Source organism: Hibiscus syriacus, unplaced genomic scaffold (assembly GCF_006381635.1).
Source record: "Hibiscus syriacus cultivar Baekdansim isolate YM2019G1 unplaced genomic scaffold, ASM638163v2 tig00110503_pilon, whole genome shotgun sequence".
Lineage (NCBI taxonomy): Eukaryota > Viridiplantae > Streptophyta > Magnoliopsida > Malvales > Malvaceae > Hibiscus > Hibiscus syriacus.
The window spans coordinates 3,953,147-3,971,697 of record NW_024062764.1 but is presented as its reverse complement, the minus strand read 5'-3'; the positions used below and the strand labels follow the sequence as shown (position 1 = coordinate 3,971,697).

The 18,551-nt window shown below is 33.2% G+C and overlaps 1 protein-coding gene across 1 annotated transcript; it reads right to left on the bottom strand.

The window, feature by feature from the left end:
- Nucleotides 1-4,708: 4,708 nt before the first annotated feature.
- On the bottom strand, nt 4,709-7,423 carry LOC120129720 (allene oxide cyclase, chloroplastic-like; the record flags this gene model as incomplete). Its single annotated transcript, XM_039147158.1, has 3 exons — nt 4,709-5,101; nt 6,521-6,527; nt 7,339-7,423. Coding segments are annotated over 3 exons (483 nt in total), but the record flags the coding sequence as incomplete, so codon positions are not given.
- Nucleotides 7,424-18,551: the final 11,128 nt, after the last annotated feature.

The window sequence follows — 18,551 nt, the reverse complement described above, 5'->3', positions numbered from 1 at the left end:
TCAGTAAATATGTTTGTGAACATTAAAAGCATATTCAAAATATTAAACAAATAAATTCATGAACGCTACACGAACGAACACGATACTAAAAATTTAAACGAAAAACAACCCAACATTAAAAGCTTAACAAACAGATAAACAACATCAACGTAACTTTATTCGTTTAACACGATTTATTTTCACGCCTAATTGAGTCTTTCATAAAATCTTTGTTTTCCTTTCTTGTCGAATAAAGGAAGACAAGTCCTTCACTCATGTGTGTCACCACTTAACTTGTATTTGTAATGAATGTATAATTTTTGAAGATGACGTTCATCTTAGATGTTATTCCCTCATTAATTTTAACATCAAACTCAATTAAAATTTAAGTTATTAATATAAAATAATTCAAGCCTATTATAATTTTAGTCGTTCTCTCCCTCCCTTCTCCCCTTTTTTTCTTTTATAGTTTGTGTTATTTTCTGCATATCAAATTAACTTCTTTTTTTTATTTTCTCTAGCAGACAGTGACAATAATTTTGATGCTTATTTTTTTATCACCAGTTGTTTTCTCTCTTTATTTCTTGTTTAGTTTTTAATAAGATTAATTATGTCTTTGTGGCACATTTTTCTATGTCTTTTGGTAGTTTTCAGTCGTTTGGCCGTTGCTTTCGTTTATCTTTTTTTAGGGTCGGATTTGACAACGCCACAACTAATCAAGATGAAGCTTATTTGTTATTATGTTCATCTTCCCTACTTTGGACCATCGGATTGATTTACATACGAGTTTTGTGTTCGTGGATAGTTTTCTTACGTCACTCGATTCTAATTTGTGATTTGTCGATGGTCTCTCAATAGCTTCATCATCTTTTGTGATTCGTTTTGTAACATTTACTTTTCAAAGCATATACTTGTACAAGATAATGAAAATTCCAACTTATATTAAATAAAACTGCATAATTTATACAATTTCAACCAAAAGGTTTACAAAACTGATCAGAGCGTATACAATTCAAATCTTTAATTACATGCCAACTACATTCCTTATTACAAAATACAGACTATTCAAATACTTTTCTGATATGATCTTTGGAAAGGAGAAGCTGAACTGACTTGCCTATCATTGCTCCTCTTCTTGCCTCTCGGAACCTACATGTGAACCTACATTTCATATCATCATATCATACAAAATCATATAATATTACATATAACAAAATGCATACATACACATATGTTATCATTATCATAATTAATATTCTTATCATTAATCCCATTTATCATATAATCTTGTACTTATCATTTATACAATTCATATAACACATTTCACCAAGAAACACACATAACATCACACAAGGTTTATTTATGTTATGTCTTTTATTTGCCCATAGTACACTTGTGAGAACTAAAGATATGTGAGTGCATTGAGGTTGTGCACAAATGTTGTCACCACAACTCGTATAAGTTGTACTGAGTGCCATATAAAATTATTCCGAAGGACCTCATAGAATTGTCCCGAAGGACCACATATATATCCCTAAGGACCACATAGAATTGTCCCTAAGGACCACATATATGTTCAAAAGGACCAAATATATGTCCTGAAGGAATGCATATATGTTCCAAAGGATCACATATATGTCCCGAAGGACCGCGTAGAACCCTCGACTCTTGGCATGCCAACTATACCCATAGCTCTCATATCACATAACATGGGCATTATCATTTATATTTATCACATAGTCACATAAATCATCACATAACTTATATCATTTCATATGTAGTCTCATAATTTATCACGTAGATCATGTAACATTCTCGTATAGTCTCATAGCTCATTGTCATATATAGCATATCACATAGGTTCATCTCATATAACATGTAATCACATAGCTTGTATCATATAACTTATACTTTGTTCTCTTATGATCACATATATCATGTATCATATATAGTCACATATCACATAGACATATAATCACATAATTCCTTGGCACATAGCTTATATCACATGTTCATATCACATAGCATATATTATATTCTCATGTAATCACATATATCATTTATACCAATCCACATGGTTTATCACATAAACATGTATTCACATGGATCATGTAACATATTCAATAACATACAACACATATACTCATTTTCAAGTACTCAAGCACACATAATAATCATATCAAACACATACTTATATTCATGGATTCACTTATTCTAATACAGGAAACAGACTCGTCGCAAGTCTTATTTCCATAAAACATCATATACCAACTAATATGCACTCACCTGACCTCACTAGTCAATTCAAACACTTATAACTCTTGTACACTCTTATAGCTTCGAATCGTCTTGGACTTGTCTTCGATCGATATCTACACAAATATACGTCTTATATGAATATCGAAGTTCGAATTTCTTATAACCAATCAATATAACTTAAGCTGAAAGAAACATTTAATTTAGCATTTCAAGCTTAATAGTATCGATACTCTCACTATCGTACCGATACTACCCTTCTATGGTATCGATACCCCCCGATACCGATACCATTTTTACATTATGGAATTATAACTTGCTAATGGTATCGATACTAGACCCTTGGTATCGATACCCCCATATCAGTATTTATACCTTCCATAACCATTACCGATACTACTCCTTAAGTATTGATACTTCTTAAAGATTTCATCATATTTTTATCATATAGTATGGATATTGTTCCTTCAGTATTGATACCCCAAGCTCAAATTATACTCATTTTACTTTGAAGTATCGGTACTGGATGAACAATACTGATACCCCAAGCCCATAACTTATTTATTTTACCCGAAAATTTTCCAAAACTTACTTAACTTCCACTCTGCTAACTCCTTTCAATTCATTAAACTCAAATATACTTATTAAAACTACCTTATATCACTTAAACACACTTAAACATCCAAAATCCTCATAGAACACTTGGAAATAAAAATCAGACCAATTATTCAACATGTTCTAAATCCATTTCTAACACTTTAGATTTCTTATTTCAGCTCATGACAAGTCAAATTTAACCTCAACCTTCATTTACAAACTCTTTTTCAACATTTCACTCCAAAACCTTTTACTTTCAATCTTTCATAACTAGTTCATCTTTGAGTTTTAAGCGGCCTTAAGCTTTCCTTAAACTTTCCTAATACTCCAAGAGTCAAAAATACTAAAAAATTATAAGAAATAATCAACTGGAATACTCCTTACCTTATCCAAGCACTCACATAGAGAGGAGGAAGAAATAATGAAGAAAGAGGAAGAAAATTCTGGATTTCCTCCCACTCTTCTCTACGCGAAGATAAATAACCCCAATTAAACATTTTAAAATCATTACTTGCTAAAAGACCAATATGCCCTTTCCATTTTCAAACTTTGTTATTAAATCCAACACCAAAATACTCCAATTAAGTCCCTAAACTTTTCAATTTTCCTAAATTGATCACCAAGTTTTAAAAACTTACGTTTTAGTCACTAGCCCCATTTTTGTGATGTTACAAGTTTTTTGTGACAATGCTTATAGAAAAATGTCTTAATTATATTTGGTTTACGATTATACTTGTAAATCTTTATTATAATTCTGAATATTTTCAATTTTTAATAAAACTATCACCTTTCTATAAAAAAATATTAATATAAAATAGATGTTATACTAGGGACGAGCATGGGACTCGAACCCGACTCGATCGGGTCTAATTTTTTTAAAAAAGTGGGTTCGGGTTGGGTCGAGTTTTTTTAATGTGATGTTCGGGTTTAGGGTGAAAAATATCAGACCCGACCCAATTATAATTTTACCTTATATATTTATGAATAATTACAATAATACCCCTCTATATATTATTTTTTTTCAATTAAGTCATTGTTTTTATTGAATAAAAATATTTTTTTATTATTTCGGGTCGGGTCGTGGGTCGGGTGAAAACTTGTTTTGGTAGGGTCAGGTCTCGGGTGGAGGACTCCTTATTATCGGGTCGGGTCGGGTGGACCAAAAACCCGACCCAACCCGACCCATGCCCATCCATATGTTATACTTTTTATTCCCAAAATTATCCTTCACATCATGAATAGTGCAAGCAAAAGAGCAACCCGATTTACCTCATTAACATTACAATTTACTAAAACCATAACATTAAAACAAGGGTAAACTACACGTTTAGTATTTAAACTATCAGTTTTATTCTATTTTAGTATCTAAACTTTTATTTATTTCAATATCATACTTTTACTTTTTATTTAGTTTTTGTACCTTGCCATTAAAAATCTAATAGAACTTAAACCTAACAGAACTGGTGTAAGTGACACATTTTTATGAGTAAATTACATCATTATCATTCAACTATCTTCTCATTTCTATTTTGGTCACTAAAATTTAAATATTAATAAAATAATGATAAAAATATCACGTCACAAAAATTATTAATAAAATAAATTAGAGTGATTAGAATAAGAGTAATTTGAAAGTTGAGTAGTTAAATTATTTTTTTTAAAGTTTAGTAACCAAAATAGGAGTAAGAGGATAAGTGAGTGATGAATGATGTAATTCACCCATAAAAATATATTGCCGTTATGTTTTTAACATCGGGTAGTAAATGAAACAAAAACTAAACGTGAAATATAATTTTGAAACAAATGAAAGTTCAAGTGCTAAAACAAAATAAAATTGATAGTTTTGGCATTAAATGTGTAGTTTACCCTTAAAACAATTTAATTAGTGAAATTTGTAATGCGGGCATGTGGCTCACAAGCCTTAGCCGCCGGAACGGCTTCAACGGCTGGGTGTGGCTCAATCGGCTCGCAAAGAAGCTCGGCCGGGAGTTCCCCAATTCCCCTCAAATAAAACGTGTAGAAGATCTTGAAGGGAAACACAATTTGGCGAAGCTTAACCTGATCGGTGACGACCACGAAAATGCCTGACCCACCAGTAATAGCCAGACACGTGTCCTGGTAGGTCAAGTAATGTCCCTGCACCGTCATGTGACCGTAGTCTCCGACGTAAAAGCTGTAGATTGCCTCGTAACGGTCACCTTTAATTTCCGGTTTGTTCTCTACCAGAATGCATATCCCTGCCGTTATTCCCATCCGTTTCTCCATGTCATATATGAATAAATTTTAAACAAATAGGACTAAATTGCAAAAATTCTAAGAGTAGAGAGATCTAGGTACAAAAATAATAAGATAAACTACATTATTTTATCACCCAACTATTATTGCTTAGTCATCTCACTATTTTTCCTTTAAAATTATAACTAAATTTATCTTTTATATGTTTTTATCATTCATCACTAAAAAAATTATATAGCAAATAAATATTGTCAACACACATTTTCGTCCGGGTACAACACTCTCAACAACCCCGATTTAGTAGGATTCAGAAAACAAACGTTAGAGTTTTAGTAGGATTCAAACTCTTAAAAATATGATAGAGTTTTACTAGGATTCAAACCCCTAAAAATATAATAGAGTTTTACTATGATTCAAACTCCTAAAAATATGATCCACAAGCATTATAAATAGTCATTGTAACTCACTATTGTAACACATGATTTACATATAAAATACAAAGGAAAACACGAAAAAATACAAAGGCAAAGCTATTGTAAACTATTCGAAAAAGAAATAAAAGGTAACATCTTTTTTACTTTGATTCGTTCATTTCTCGCATGTGCATATTATTTTTCTTGAAATTTGGTTCGAATAACTCAAAACGTGGGTTGCGTCGATGACCAAAAAGAGGTGGGGTTTCGAAATTTCGAACCTAGATCTACCCCCGAGGTGTGTTCCTATTTTTAAATATTCAATTCTCCCCCAAAATCAATTTTGTTTTTGCTTCGAAATTTGCCTATCGATTTATTTTTCCTTTTGATTCGGCCCTTTACATTTACATTTTAATTATTATTATTTTATTTATTTAACTTTATTTATGCGCACATTTCCCTTATTACTCATTTTATGTAATTGCTTTGTTATTTTTTTTTTCATGTAATATTTTTTACATTTTATGCATTTTCTTTTTTACTTTAGTATATATTTTTATTTTTTAGATTACATATATATATATGTTATTTTTTATTATCTGTTTTATTAATTTATATATATATACTATTTTTTATGTTTTTATTTATTATATATATATTATTTTTACTCTTTTTATTATTTTATTTATTTGTTTTATTTGTTTTATTTATATATTTATATATTTTTTTATTTTTTTTATATTTTATATATATATATTTATTTTATTTACTATTTTATCTTTGCTTTCTTTATCTTATCTTTTATTTAATTTATTTTTTCTTCATTTTAATTTAATTTATTTATTTCTTACCTTTTTATCTAACACATTTTTTGGCTCTCTTAAGGGTACACCTTTAAAATCATCTAAGGTAAGTAATTGGGATCGTATTTGTACCTTTTAATTTTAAATTATAATTTTCTTAATTTAAGACAACTGGAAATTGCGTAATACCGAAAGGGCAGTTCAAGGGTGCTAACCCTTCCTTGACTGTAACCGACTCCCGAATCTGACACATCTTTGGAAAGACGCAGATCAGGTAAGAAATAGGGTATCCGATCAACCCATTTGTTTTAAAATAAATGATCGGTAGTGACTCCAACTCGTTTAATCCAAGTCGAAACCCAATTTCGGACCCACCCGAAAGACGGCCGCGACAAATGTATAAAACATATCATTAAGTATCTAAAATATTTTTTTTTTGTCAAAATAAGTATCTAAAATTATTTTATGTCAAAATAGATATTTTTGTTCAAATAAGTAATAAAATATTCAATATTTTTCATCTAAGTTCTAAAAAATTTGATACATCACATTAATTAAAGAATACTTTATGTACTTAGACGAAAAATTGAATACTTTAGATATCTATTTTGACCAAAAACACTTTAGATACCTATTTTGACTAAAAGATAACTTTAGATTCTTATTTTGACCCAAAAAATACTTTAGGTGCTTCGATGAAAAAAATATTTCAGATACCTATTTTGACTAAAAATATAATTTTAGGTACTTATTTTGATAAAAAAATACTTTATGTATTTAAATGGAAAATATATAGTTTAAATACATATTTATAATATAAACTTTAAAAAAGTAATGATAATATTAACATATCACCATAAGGTAATGTCATGTCACCATTGAAAAAATTTGAATTTTTTCGCATTATTAGTTCTAGTTCTTAAAAGTCAAGTGATCAAAAAAGAGTTAAAACGTAATTTCAAGTATAATTTTGAAAAAGAAAATTATTTAGTGATCAAAATAGAACTGTGGAAATAATTGAATGATTAAATACATAATTTACTCAAAACAATAACATACTTTGTTGCTAAAAAGGACAAGATCACCGAGCGAGTTAACAGATTTCTGATTCAGACGAAGATAAACTGGGCTACCGCGAAAATAGTTTAGATATAATTAATAATATTATATTACTTTAAATTTTAACTTAAAGTATTATTTTGTCAATTTTTAAAAATTAAACAATTGATAATAATTTTTATTTATAATCGTTTCTATTTTATCCATTTTTTTCACTGATGTTAAAAAATATAATATTTAATTATTTTATTTTTATTTAATTAATATATAATCGTTGAAGATTAATTGTCGTTGAATTTTTAATGAATTACTAATATGACACATTAATAAAAAAATTTAATTTTATTTTAATCCTTGAATTTTTTATAAAAAAATAATTATGAGTATTTCTATAAATAAAAAATATTTTAGGGACAATTTTTTAATTTTCTTCAACCTGTCAAAACTATAGTTGTTGAACTATATTTTGATATAATAATTAAGACAAAATGTTTTTGGACTTTAATTGAATTTATTCAAAGTTTTCAAAAATAATTCAAAGTTAATTTAACTTGGAATTGAGCACAAAATGTTTTCCTGGACAAGCAATACCGATATTGTTCTTACAGTATCGATACCTCATTAACAGTATTGATACTGTTCATATGATACATATACCAAAGGTAAGGAAAGTATTGATACTCACTAGATAGCATCGATACTACCAACTTTGCTCAAACTTCATAATACAAAAATGGTACCGATACCCAAAGGGGTACCGATACTACTTTACATAATAATATCGATACCATAGGCTTAGTATCGATACCATCAGGCCCAACGACTAGTTAACGACTAGTTTCATTTAAAAATATAAGGGAAGTACCGATATTCCTTATAGGAGTACCGATACCCTCTGTTCTGGGTAATTTTGTTTTGCAGAGAAAAACATCTCCAACGGCTTTAAAAGACTCCCAAAGGCTAGAAACGGCCACAACTTCATTCCAAAATATAAATATAAGTTCAAGACACTTGAAGAAGGGTTAGAACACCTATCCAAATAATTAAACATAAGAAAATAGTTTTTCATTCCTATTTTAATTTCTCTTGTAAATATTTTGTTTTTGTGAGCTTTATTTTGTAAACACCCTATTTTTAAGAAGTTTATTTGTTTATTTCTTTTTACCTTTTGTAAATGGGATTGGTTATAGTTTAGCCAAGTGAAAAACTAGGGAGTTTGTAAAAGTTACTCTTGATCTTTGAAAAAGAAAGAACAAATTAGTTGATTTGTTGGAAAATCCTTAGTAAGGAGCTAAGATAGTGGAAGTAGACTTAGTTGAGAAGTCGAACCACTATAAATCTCTGTGCAAACCTTTCTATCTTTTATTTCTCTTTACTTCCTAAATAATTTTTGCCAATTCACACCTCTTGCACATTTTTTGGGTGTTCAATCGAGTCACTTTGATCCTAACAATAATTTTCCTCCACCAACATCACACGTCTGTATGTAGCCAATCAGTCCAAATAAAAAAAAACATAAATAAAATTAATCATTCATGTAATTAACCCAATTAAGATTTTTGATTTAAACTTAAAATATTACATGTAGGGGGTGTTTGGTTAATAGAATCCACATTTCTCCGTTTGGTTGGTCAAGAATGTCATTACCGGTAATGTTTATTGCCAATAGTGTATTTTTAGGGGTATATTACCGGGAATGTCATTACCCCCTCCCTTAGGTATTGTTGGATTACCGGTGTTTTGGACTAAAATGCCCTTAGTTTTTTTTTCTTAAAAAATATCCTTCTTCTGTCATTGAATAATAAAAATTCTACGAATGTTAAATTACAAATTTATCCTTATACTATTTTAGATTTACAAAAAAAGTATATAATTAAAATTTTATATGAAGTTTAGAGGTTAAAATAAAATTTTACCATTTCATTAAACCTTTTTATATTTTTAATTTTGTAAAAAAAATTATATAAATTTTATGAATTTAATTTTTTTTTAAAAAAATATATAAATATTTTATAGTAATATTATAGTAGAATTCAAATTGTTAAAAAAATAAATATATAATAAGGACAATTTTGTCAAATATACATTCTAATAATCTTTTATTACTTTAACCAAACAACCATCTTACATTACTACTAAACCAACCAAACACAAAATACATTCTCAGTAATTCTACTCCCTAATAATCTTTTATTCCCACTAATAAATTTATATTCCGTGAACTAAACGCACAATGAAATTGCAACCATGAATGAATGGTCAAAGCAGGCTTCGCCGTACTACTGTTATTATTAAACGTGATCTTGTACATACACATACACGTGATTTCTTTTCAAATAAAAATACTATTTATTTGGACGGAAACAGATTTAATTTTTCACTTTGAAAAACTGCCTACGCATATTTTGGGAAGGCAATGGAATGAAATTATTCTTTTCATATCAAGACATATAATACACAAATTATATAAAATTTATTTTATACTAATTTATTAAGCGGTCTCAATAATAAAAAGAATATCGATCTTAAGTTTAATTTATTATGTCTGTAAGATGTGTCTACATTATCAATTGATTAATAAACTTTTGAACAAAAACTTCATTTTTCTTGTTATCAACCCAAACTATTCAAAAATAACATTTTATATAAATATTCTAATATTAATCTTGAACTTTTAAAATTTAAAATCCGAAATTATAAATTCTAAAAATAACAAATTAAATTATATCTATAAATTCTAAATTTAAAATCCTAAAACTTAAATACCGAAACACTAAATTTTAAATAGAGCTCTGAAACCTTAAAATAAAGAAACTTCATAAATTAAAGAGTACTCGACTATATGGTATTGTTTTATTAAGTTTATCGACTATTAAAGGTTGCAAAATGGTTTTCTAATTATAAAGTGTTAGTTTATTGAGTCCCTTGACTATTAGAAGTTACAAAATGATCATCTGTCTGTTCATTATGTTTTAAACCCGACATTTTTCGTTAAAAAATTAATAATATTTTTAGTTGAACGATAACATGCTGACTGTGATATGATAATATATAACGTCAGAATCTCAAAAAATTATCATATTCTAATCACCATGTTAACGTCTATCTTAGACAACCGCCAATTATTTAACGAAAAAAAGACAAGTTTGGAACATAATAAATAGTCGGGTGACCATTTTGTAACTTTTAATAATCAATGGACTTAATAAAGTAACACTCTATAGTCAAAGGACTATTTTTATAATTTTTAATAGTTAAGGCACTTAACAAATCAACATTCTATAGTCGGAAAAGATAACGTATAAAATCGTACACTATCAATATATCATATAATTAAAAGAAAAAAGAGCCTTATGAGCAACTAAACATCCAATGTTATTATTGCTGTTGTTTTGTCATGAGTTTAACATGAGCAAAATGCAATGTTTTAAGAAGATAATCTTACGATTATCGTAAGAAAGTTTGTTTGTTCAATGAAATTCATTTTTCGGATTTTTAGAACACAACACCACCTTACATGCCAAGATCCGAATTCCCTGCTCCTTCATGCTGCAGCCTTCCGTGCCAATGATTCTTTAAACTGCTTTATGTCCCTAAAGAATTCAAAGTAAAAAAAAAAATCATTTTCATGTCAAAATGTTTTAGATTTATTTAAGCATTCGACACAGGTCATGTGGTTGTCTGTCGTACCTGCACCGCGGTACGATGCAGTCGGAATCTTTGCAAATTCGGGCGTGAAGTTTCAGTATGAGCCATGCCTTCTTACAGTGCCTACAACCTCCGGGAGCCCTAGTAGTGAACCATTTTGTATGGAAGAATAGGTTCTTCATGCCATTGCAATTCGAGTCGGGGCAGCGGTAGCGACACCGAACAGCATGCATCAACAGTTCCATCAGTTTCTGTTTCAATCAGATAACATTGTATGTTATTAGCATTCATTGGAATCACCTGTCTTAACATGGACAATATGTTAGTACCGATAGATTATTCGTCATAGTAGCTTCGCCGTTCTCGGTCTAAGAATCGACGGCAGAAGAATGAGGAGTCAACTCATGAACATGCGAGGAACATCTGTCTCTTCAGTAGCATGCGGAACAAACGAAGAAGTCGGAACAGGTCTCGCAATGCCAGCAGTGCTCTGCTGATGCGTCCTTGTTACAAATAGAGCAGGTAGTAGTTGTAGTAGTGGCATCAAGCAAGGCCGCCGGATTGTGAAGTTAATAAAGGATCATCATCGACGAATGCTTGGTCCGACGAAGTGTGTCAAACTAATAGTTGTTCTGACAGAAGATCAAAAACTGATACCTATTTTCAAATAAACCATTGCCCATGTCTGCATCTTTATCATCAGTATCAGAAAGATCATCCACCATTTTCTGGAAGAAGGACAGATATGCATAGATACTCTAACCCCTTCGTAATAGCAGTAACGAAAACGTTAAAACCACGAGCACTAGGTGCTTACCTTACAGAGTAAATGCCTTTCACCTTTCCATGATGTGTGAGTGGAGTTCTTGTACGTACTTTGTTTTGTATCATGGCACCTGGAAGATGACATGAAGCGTAAAGCGCAATGAGTAACACATACATCGGTAGAAGCTCCGAAGATGACGAAAAAATGCATAAACACTGACAAATTACCTTCCGCAAAGCTGAAAGCTTAGACACAGAGGGCAAGACCTTCGACAAGCGTCTAATATGGCTTGATAGCAGCATACACAGACAAACTGCAGATGGGCAATGATGAAATCCTCCTTCATAGATAATATACTTTGGCCCAGCTGCGAAAGCGGGAAGAAACGAAATCGAATATTTAGTGACCATAATAGAAATCCATACTAAACAGATTTAAAATAGTATGGTTTGTAAATTTTTACCTTCTGCATCAGCAGAATATCCTTAATGGCATGACCAGATGGATTTCTGTGTCCCATGGATTGCAATGTTCTCTTCGACACATTCGTCATGCTCATACCATTCGAGTCTTCAATTGCTTTCTCGATCTGTTTAATCACATCCTTGGCAGCACCGGTCCAATAGTCACCGTCAAAATATGGCAAATGAGCAGCAGTCATCTTGGTGTTGTATCTCCCAGTGGAAAAAAATTGATCATATAAGTTGGTCAAATCAACCGCTATGCCTTCTTTAGCAGCCTTTTTTTAGCATGGTCTTATGCATGCACTTCCAAAAAGGATGCTAGTCAAGACATATATACTATATACAAACCGAGACAACGCAGCATGCACGCATACATATATGTGATATAAGTCTGTGTGTGTACGCGTGCGAGAGAGAGAGAAACCAATGCCGCTGCTTATCGGACTTCGGTATTTTCTGAACCTCTGGGTGACAATAGAAAATATAATCTTTTTCATGGGCGGACAGGCCCATATGTAGCAGGTTGTGAATCCCCGTTTCTTGCAGTATTCAAGGTATCCTACCTAAAAACGAAAACAGAAGACGAAAACACGAAACAATCTCAGTGATCTGACTATGACAAACAACGAGCTTCGAAAAACTACAATAATTGGAGAAGGAAAATTATGACATACCCAGATTTCATGGTAAACAACAGTTCGGAGAGTTTCTCCACTAGCAGCAGTTACTGTTTCAGGCCTAAAATACTTGACAGAATCGAGATATGAGATATAAACGCTGCGTTGATTCGGTCGACCACATTCTGCACCAAACTCTTGGACATACATGATAAAAAGGCATACATCTGCTCCTTCAATGTTCTGAAACAAGAGAATTACCTGAAAATGGAAACCATTTTCATGGTTTAGTGAAAATGGCATAAACCAATTACCTTCAGAACATTTAATAATTTCAAAAGATATCTTACCTTTGACCGGTACGGAAACTCAGCAGGGTAATTCTCATCCTGAAGAACATCTAAAAGTTTCTCACTTTTACAAGTCTCCGAACCGATAGAACCTGTCTAATCACAAGACATGCTTCAGGAACCTAGTGAACAATAGAACATCATACCGTCAATGTAACCACTAAACTAAGTAAAATTAACATTTTGAATCATAGAAAAGATGTAGCAGTCAAATATATATACATGCATACATACATATATATATATATATATATATATATATATATATTCAAGTTGATACACTGAGTGAGACTTGCTATCCTACGTCATCAGTGCTCATTCCAGTAGCCCTTGCTTTCTCTTCTCTGTTTTCCTGAAGACACCTAAACAATCTTTATTCTAAGTGGTCACTGAGCATGGTTTGTGGCAGATCTTTTGCCCCAAAAACAGTATTTACTCGGGGTATCGGTTCTCCGTTTTCGATTTCTTCTACGTAGCATTTTGGGCAGACAAAATCTTTTCCTTTCCTATTCATTTTCTCATTAAAGAGAGCACATATCTGGTGTTGCCTATAAAGTTATATGAACGAATATCATTATCTTCAAGTGAGTAAGTACACAAGTCTCAAGGAGAACATTTATAACTATGATTACAGCTGTAACTAATTCTGTAACTAACTTCAACAAACTGAAACTTCTCCAACTGCTTAGCTGCAACGTATCAACTCTCAGCTGCATGCGCGTCCATCATGCACAACAGCTCTCAGCTGTACGTGTGCTCAGCATGTCCCATGCACAGCACGCAACTGCATTCATTAACACTAATATTCCCCTTTCACCTTCATCTTCAACAATTCAACTGCACATCAACACTAACATTCCCCTTGCAACCTTCAACTTCAAAGCCTCCTTCAAAATTCATCTGCACGAATGTTCATCATGTCCTTATGCATAGTAACTGCACAACAACAACATTCATCAACACTAATATTTCCCTTTCAACCTTCAACTTCAAAGCCTCCTTCAAAACTAATTTGATATGCTTTTAAGCTGCACCACCAGCAACCATTGTCTATGTTTGAAGAATAAAGGTGGTGACAAAGGCTTGGTCAGCACATCAGCAACCTGCTCAACTGCAGGAACTTCATGCACTTGTAGCTTCCCCATAGCCACCATTTCTCGAACAAAAAACAAGTCTAGCTCAACATGTTTAAACTTGGAATGAAGTACAAGATTAGCACATACGGCGAATGCACTCGTATTATCACACCATAACATGGTCTTTCCATGCGAAACTACATGCAGTTCCCCCAACAGTGATCGAAGCCACACCATTTCAGCAGCTACACAAGCCACACTTATGTACTCGGCCTTAGCAGTTGACCGTGAAACAACCTGTTGCTTTCGAGAGCTCCACGAGACCAAATTTCCACAAAGATATATGCAAAACCCAGATGTCAATTGCCTATCATCAACATCTGACCCCCAATTTGCATATGCAAATCCAGTCAAAGCCATTCTCGAGGAGGATGTAAAACGTAGCCCAAAGTCAACGGTACCTTGTAGGTTACAAAGAATTCGCTTGACTGCCTGAAAGTGAACATCTAGTGGGGCTTGCATGAATTGACACATTCTATTCACAGCAAACGCCACATCAGGCCGAATAATCACAATGTACTACAGAGCACCTACTATGCTTCTGTATCGTGTAATATCTTCAAGTGGAGTTCCTTCCTTAGCAAACAGTTTGACATTGGAGACCATGGGGGTGGGAAGGCTTTTCACTTCACCAAAGTCATGCTTCTGTAAAAGGTCTTGAATATACTTCTGTTTACTCAAGACAACATTGCCACCTTCATAACTAACTTCCACTCCTAAGAAAAAAATTAAAGGTTCAAGATCCTTTAATGAAAACTGAGTGTTCAGTTTGTCTATAACCTGTTGAACAACCACTTCTTTATCACATGTTAAGATAATGTCATCAACATACACCAACAAGTGCACCAAACTATCCAAGGTCTTTTGAACATAAAGTGAAGTATCCGACTTAGTTAGACAAAAACCTTCAGATTCTAGGTATGTCTTCAGTCGTTCAAACCAGGCCCTCGGTGCTTGTTTCAGCCCATAAATCGCCTTGTGTAGCTTACATACCAGCTCACCATTGCCTTGCTCATACCCTGGTGGTTGAGTCATGTATACCTATTCAGTGAGCAACCCATTCAAAAATGCATTATTGACATCAATCTATTTCAGCTTCCACCCTCGTGACAATGCCAAGGAAATAATTATCCTAATCGTTGTAGGCTTGACCACCGGGCTGAAGACTTTATCAAAATCAATTCCTGGTTCCTGAAGGAAACCCTTTGCCACTAAATGTGCTTTATATCTTGATATCGAACCATCATCATTTCGCTTTATTCGAAAAATCCATTTACAGTTTACTGCCTACCTATCTCTAGGAAGAGGAACTAATGTCCACGTGCCATTCCGTACCAGAGCATCAAACTCAGCTTGTGCAACTGCTTTCTAATGAGGACTCATCGAGGCCTCTTTGATATTCATTGGTTCTCGATCTGAACTTACAATATTATAAAATTTCGGCTTCCAAATTCCATGCTTGCTTCTGGTCATCATAGGATGTGCATTAGAACCTGCCTGTGGTACATCATTCTCCTCATTGTCTTGAACTCCAACGCATGTTTCTACTGTACCAGGAGACACCAACTCACCTTTAGCAGTTAACACTCCTTGTGAAGAAACCACCTCAGTTGGGGCCAAATTTGGTAACTCATTACCCAATGTAACATGTTGCTCATCTTCAAGTAACCTGCTATCAGTTGTTTCTTCCATTCGAATGTTGCTGCCATCACAACTCTATTCATGAACTTCATCTGAGTTGCCCCTACTACTTTCATTGTTTGTATTCACCATGTGATGTAATTCCTCAGCTTGACCAATACTTCTAGCACCTTCACACGTTCCTTGAAGGGTTTGTTATGATGCAAACTACATGTAACTGTCCAGTCGTGACAGTCTCTTCTCTATGGCAACTGCACACATGTTGGTTCTTAACAAAGTGAAACACTTGTTCATCAAACCTCAAATGGCGAGACACAAAAATTCTACTATCACTATCTAAGCATTTATACCCATGATGTGAGGTGCTAAGCCCAAGAAACACACACTGTCTGGATCGAAAATCCAATTTATGTTGATTAAATGGTCTCAAGAAAGGAAAACAAGCACACCCGAATACTCTTATACCCGAGTAGTCAGGAGCTTTTTGATAGAGGACCTCAAATGGAATTTTACCTGATACAGTCTCGGTTGGTAGTCTGTTAATGATGTACACTGCCATAGTAAATGCATGAATCCAGAACTTTGTTGGTAGTGATGCTTGAGCCAACATGGCTAGTCTCATCTCAACAATGTGTTGATGTTTGCGCTCAACCTTCCCATTTTTCTCTAATGTATTGGGACAGAAAATTTGATGTTGAACACCATTAGTAAAGAACCAATTCTTTAGAGCTTGGTATTCACCTCCACCATCGCTCTGCAGAGCCTTGATTTTCTTCCCAAACTGAACCTAAACTATTTTAACGAGATTGAGAAAACATTGACTGACTTCAGACTTCTTTTCGATTAAATATACACAGGTATGTCTGCTAAAAACATCAATAAATGAAACATAATACAAGTAACCTTCAGTCGAAACCACAGGTGCAGGCCCCCATATATCTGATACAACCAGCTGAAAATTTTCTTTATATTCAGTCAACGAATTACAAAAAGGCAGCTTATGAGCCTTGCCTTACAAACATGCAGAACAAACATTATTCAATTTGTTTTCGCTAGAAGAAACATTACACGTCTTCATAATATCTTTGACAGTTTTCACACAAGAATGCCCCAAACGCCTATGCCACAGTTCCAAAACACTTGAAGCCTTTGACACATTGTTCACCATACAACTCGACTTGCTTTCTTCATATGGTAGCAGTTGGTACAACCTTTCATGTGTGAGCTTCCCTCTCAATAGAACGGTCCGAGTATGTGCATCCTTCACAAGGCATTTAAATTGATGAAACTTAATAAACATATTGTTATCACGAGTGAATTGAGATACTGACAATAATTTCTTCTTAATATGTGGAACATGTAGCATGTTTTTAACACCAGAGGTTTGAGACTAGAAGACAGAAAACCTTGGCCAACATGGTCAATCTCAATCCCTTCACCATTTCCCATTAAAAGTGTATTGTTACCTTTGTATACCATACCTGAATTGAATGGTACAAGGTCATTTGAAACATGATAAGTGGCATCTGTTTCTAGATATCACAATGCATTGGAATGTTTTGGTGCATTATGAACTGCTGCCATACTAGGCACAATGGATACAAAAGCTGTAGGTGCAGTTTGTACAAATGATTTTTGTCATTCTGTTGGTGCGGGATGAGCTACACATTCCCCAGGAAAAGTGTACATTACCTGATTTGAGGAATAGGGTAATCCTTGACGAGTCGATGCATAAGGCATAATATACATAGAACTGTATGGATAGTGATTGAAACCAAGAGAATTCAACGTGTGATTATACGCATGCCTATTCACAGGAACAACCTGCTCAACTGGCTTCTTCTATTGCTCAGCAGGATGATCTTCACTGACAACTCCAGTGAAATCTCAGTCAAAACGATGATAGTACCCCTGAGCAATGTGCCCAGACTTTCCACATAACTGGCACTGTGGTCGATTTGAGTGATTAAACCTTCATCGCCCTCAACCACGATAACCTCCCTATTGACCTCTCATGGGATAAAACTGTTTTTCAGTTACATCTGCTTCAGTGACAGCCTGATCCCTCGACCCATTCTCATCTCTTGAACGAAAAACCATATTCGCATCAATACCATCACTTAAAAAGCTTTATGCCTTGCCACAAAGTCCAGGAGCATTTCTGTGAGATTATCCAATGATACTATCTCGCGAGATGCTATAGCAATGATAGATTCAAACTCCATTGATAACCCAACAAGAATCACAATTACTTGTTCTTGTTCAGATACAACACAACCAACAACATTCAACAAGTCACAGATTGTCTTGATTTTGGCTAGATAATCACTCACATTCAAGCCATCTTTCCTCTGAGAGTGCAAAATGTGTCTTAGAGAAGAAATCTTGGCACTAGAATGTACTCCAAACATTCTTGACACTGCATTCCAGATTGTACGAGATGATGTGAACCCCGTAAGGTGTGGCAGAACCTCCATGCTAATCGTTATCAACAACTATTAAGAAAGCAATTTGTCTTGTTGCCTATGCACAATAAAGATTGGATTTTTCTCAAGCTGTCCTGACTCATTTGTAAAAAATTGAGATG